Here is a 2,500-nt window from a genome sequence, read left to right on the forward strand (position 1 = left end):
TCCTCTCCTCCTCTCCCCTCCCCCCCTCCCCCTCCTCTCTCCTCTCCTCTCCCCTCCTCTCCTCCTCCTCTCCTCTCCCCCTCCTCTCCTCCTCCTCCTCCTCCTCCTCTCCTCTCCTCCTCCTCCCCCTCCCCCTCCTCTCCTCCTCCTCCTCCCTCCTCCTCCTCCTCCTCTCCTCTCCTCCTCCCCTCCTCCTCCTCCTCCTCTCCTCTCCTCTCCTCTCCTCCCCTCTCCCTCTCCCTCTCCTCTCCTCTCCTCCCCCTCTCCTCTCCTCTCCTCTCCTCCTCCTCTCTCCTCTCCTCTCCTCTCCTCCCCCTCCCCCTCTCCTCTCCTCTCCTCCTCCTCTCCTCCTCCTCTCCTCCCCCTCTCCTCCTCCTCTCTCCTCTCCTCCTCCTCCCCCTCCTCCTCCTCCTCCTCTCCTCCCCCTCTCCTCTCCTCCTCCTCTCCTCTCCTCCCCCCCCTCTCTCCTCTCCTCTCCTCTCCTCCTCCTCTCCTCTCCTCCCCCTCCCTCCCCCCCCCTCTCCTCCTCCTCTCCTCTCCTCTCCTCCCCCTCCCCCTCCTCTCCTCCTCCTCTCCTCCCCCTGTATGGCTTTAGATAGAAGTGTAATTAATTCACACATTCTTTATAGCCTTACTAAAAATAGCTCAAAGTTCTCTGTGAACATCCCACTGCCCAGTGCCATGGTTGTGTGTGGTTATGTGTGTATCTGTGTGAACCAGACCTCCATGAGAACAAACAGAGCAGCGAAGAACAGCAGTGTGGCCCACTCCACTCTGTGCAGAATGATCTCAAAGTCCTGGATGTCAGCCAGCACCAGCAGCCACAGGGCCCCGAAGATAGCTATCCAACCTGGGGGACAGAGAGGAGAGAGAGGACCCTGTTAGAACCACACTACTACAGCCAGCCCCACAGAGCCCTGAGGATATCTATCCAACCTGGGGGACAGAGAGGAGAGAGAGGACCCTGTTAGAACCACACTACAGAGCCCTGAGGATATCTATCCAACCTTGGGGACAGAGAGGAGAGAGAGGACCCTGTTAGAACCACACTACAGAGCCCCGAGGATATCTATCCAACCTGGAGGACAGAGAGGACCCTGTTAGAACCACACTACAGAGCCCTGAGGATATCTATCCAACCTGGGGACAGAGAGGAGAGAGAGGACCCTGTTAGAACCACACTACAGAGCCCTGAGGATATCTATCCAACCTGGAGGACAGAGAGGAGAGAGAGGACCCTGTTAGAACCACACTACAGAGCCCTGAGGATATCTATCTAACCTGGAGGACAGAGAGGACCCTGTTAGAACCACACTACAGAGCCCTGAGGATATCTATCCAACCTGGAGGACAGAGAGGAGAGAGGACCCTGTTAGAACCACACTACTACAGACAGCCCCACAGAGCCCCGAGGATATCTATCCAACCTGGAGGACAGAGAGGAGAGAGAGGACCCTGTTAGAACCACACTACAGAGCCCTGAGGATATCTATCCAACCTGGAGGACAGAGAGGAGAGAGAGGACCCTGTTAGAACCACACTACTACAGACAGCCCCACAGAGCCCCAAGGATATCTATCCAACCTGGAGGACAGAGAGGAGAGAGAGGACCCTGTTAGAACCAACTACAGAGCCCTGAGGATATCTATTCAACCTACAGAGCCCTGAGGATATCTATCCAACCTGGGGACAGAGAGGAGAGAGAGGACCCTGTTAGAACCACACTACTACAGCCCTGAGGATATCTATCCAACCTGGAGGACAGAGAGGAGAGAGAGGACCCTGTTAGAACCACACTACAGAGCCCTGAGGATATCTATCCAACCTGGGGGACAGAGAGAGAGAGAGGAGAGATCAGTCTACAGCCAGCTAACAAACCATCAGACACCATAGGGTGAGAGAACCGTTTTCTGAGAATTAAAACAGAGTTAATCAGAAACCGTTCCGTCTTGCCTCAGTTTATTAATTCCCAAATGACCACTATGAGCCCTGGTCAGAAGGTCCATGTCCCAAATGACACACTATGAGCCCTGGAGGTTTACATCCCAAATGACACACTATGAGCCCTGGTCAGAAGTAGTCCAGTTTGTGTCCCAAATGACACACTATGAGCTCTGGTCAGAAGTAGTCCAGTTTACATCCCAAATGACACACTATGAGCCCTGGTCAGAAGTAGTCCAGTTTACATCCCAAATGACACACTATGAGCCCTGGTCAGAAGTAGTCCAGTTTGTGTCCCAAATGACACACTATGAGCCCTGGTCAGAAGTAATCCAGTTTGTGACCCAAATGACACACTATGAGCCCTGGGGAGCCCTGGTCAGAAGTAATCCAATTTGTGTCCCAAATGATGAGCCCTGGTCAGAAGTAGTCCAGTTTACATCCCAAATGACACACTATGAGCCCTGGTCAGAAGTAGTCCAGTTTACATCCCAAATGACACACTATGAGCCCTGGTCAGAAGTAATCCAGTTTGTGACCCAAATGACACACTATGAGC

General features: G+C 53.8%; 1 protein-coding gene across 1 annotated transcript in view; it reads right to left on the bottom strand.

Annotated features, from left to right (window-relative positions):
• oca2 (oculocutaneous albinism II) overlaps positions 1 to 2,500 on the bottom strand; it is a 178,599-nt gene that overhangs the window by 34,310 nt on the left and 141,789 nt on the right. The window contains exon 7 of the mRNA XM_065008535.1: positions 723 to 850. Coding sequence (XP_064864607.1) covers positions 723 to 850 — 128 coding nt within the window. The remainder of the gene's footprint in view (positions 1 to 722; positions 851 to 2,500) is intronic.

Source organism: Oncorhynchus nerka, linkage group LG24 (genome assembly GCF_034236695.1).
Source record: "Oncorhynchus nerka isolate Pitt River linkage group LG24, Oner_Uvic_2.0, whole genome shotgun sequence".
NCBI lineage: Eukaryota > Metazoa > Chordata > Actinopteri > Salmoniformes > Salmonidae > Oncorhynchus > Oncorhynchus nerka.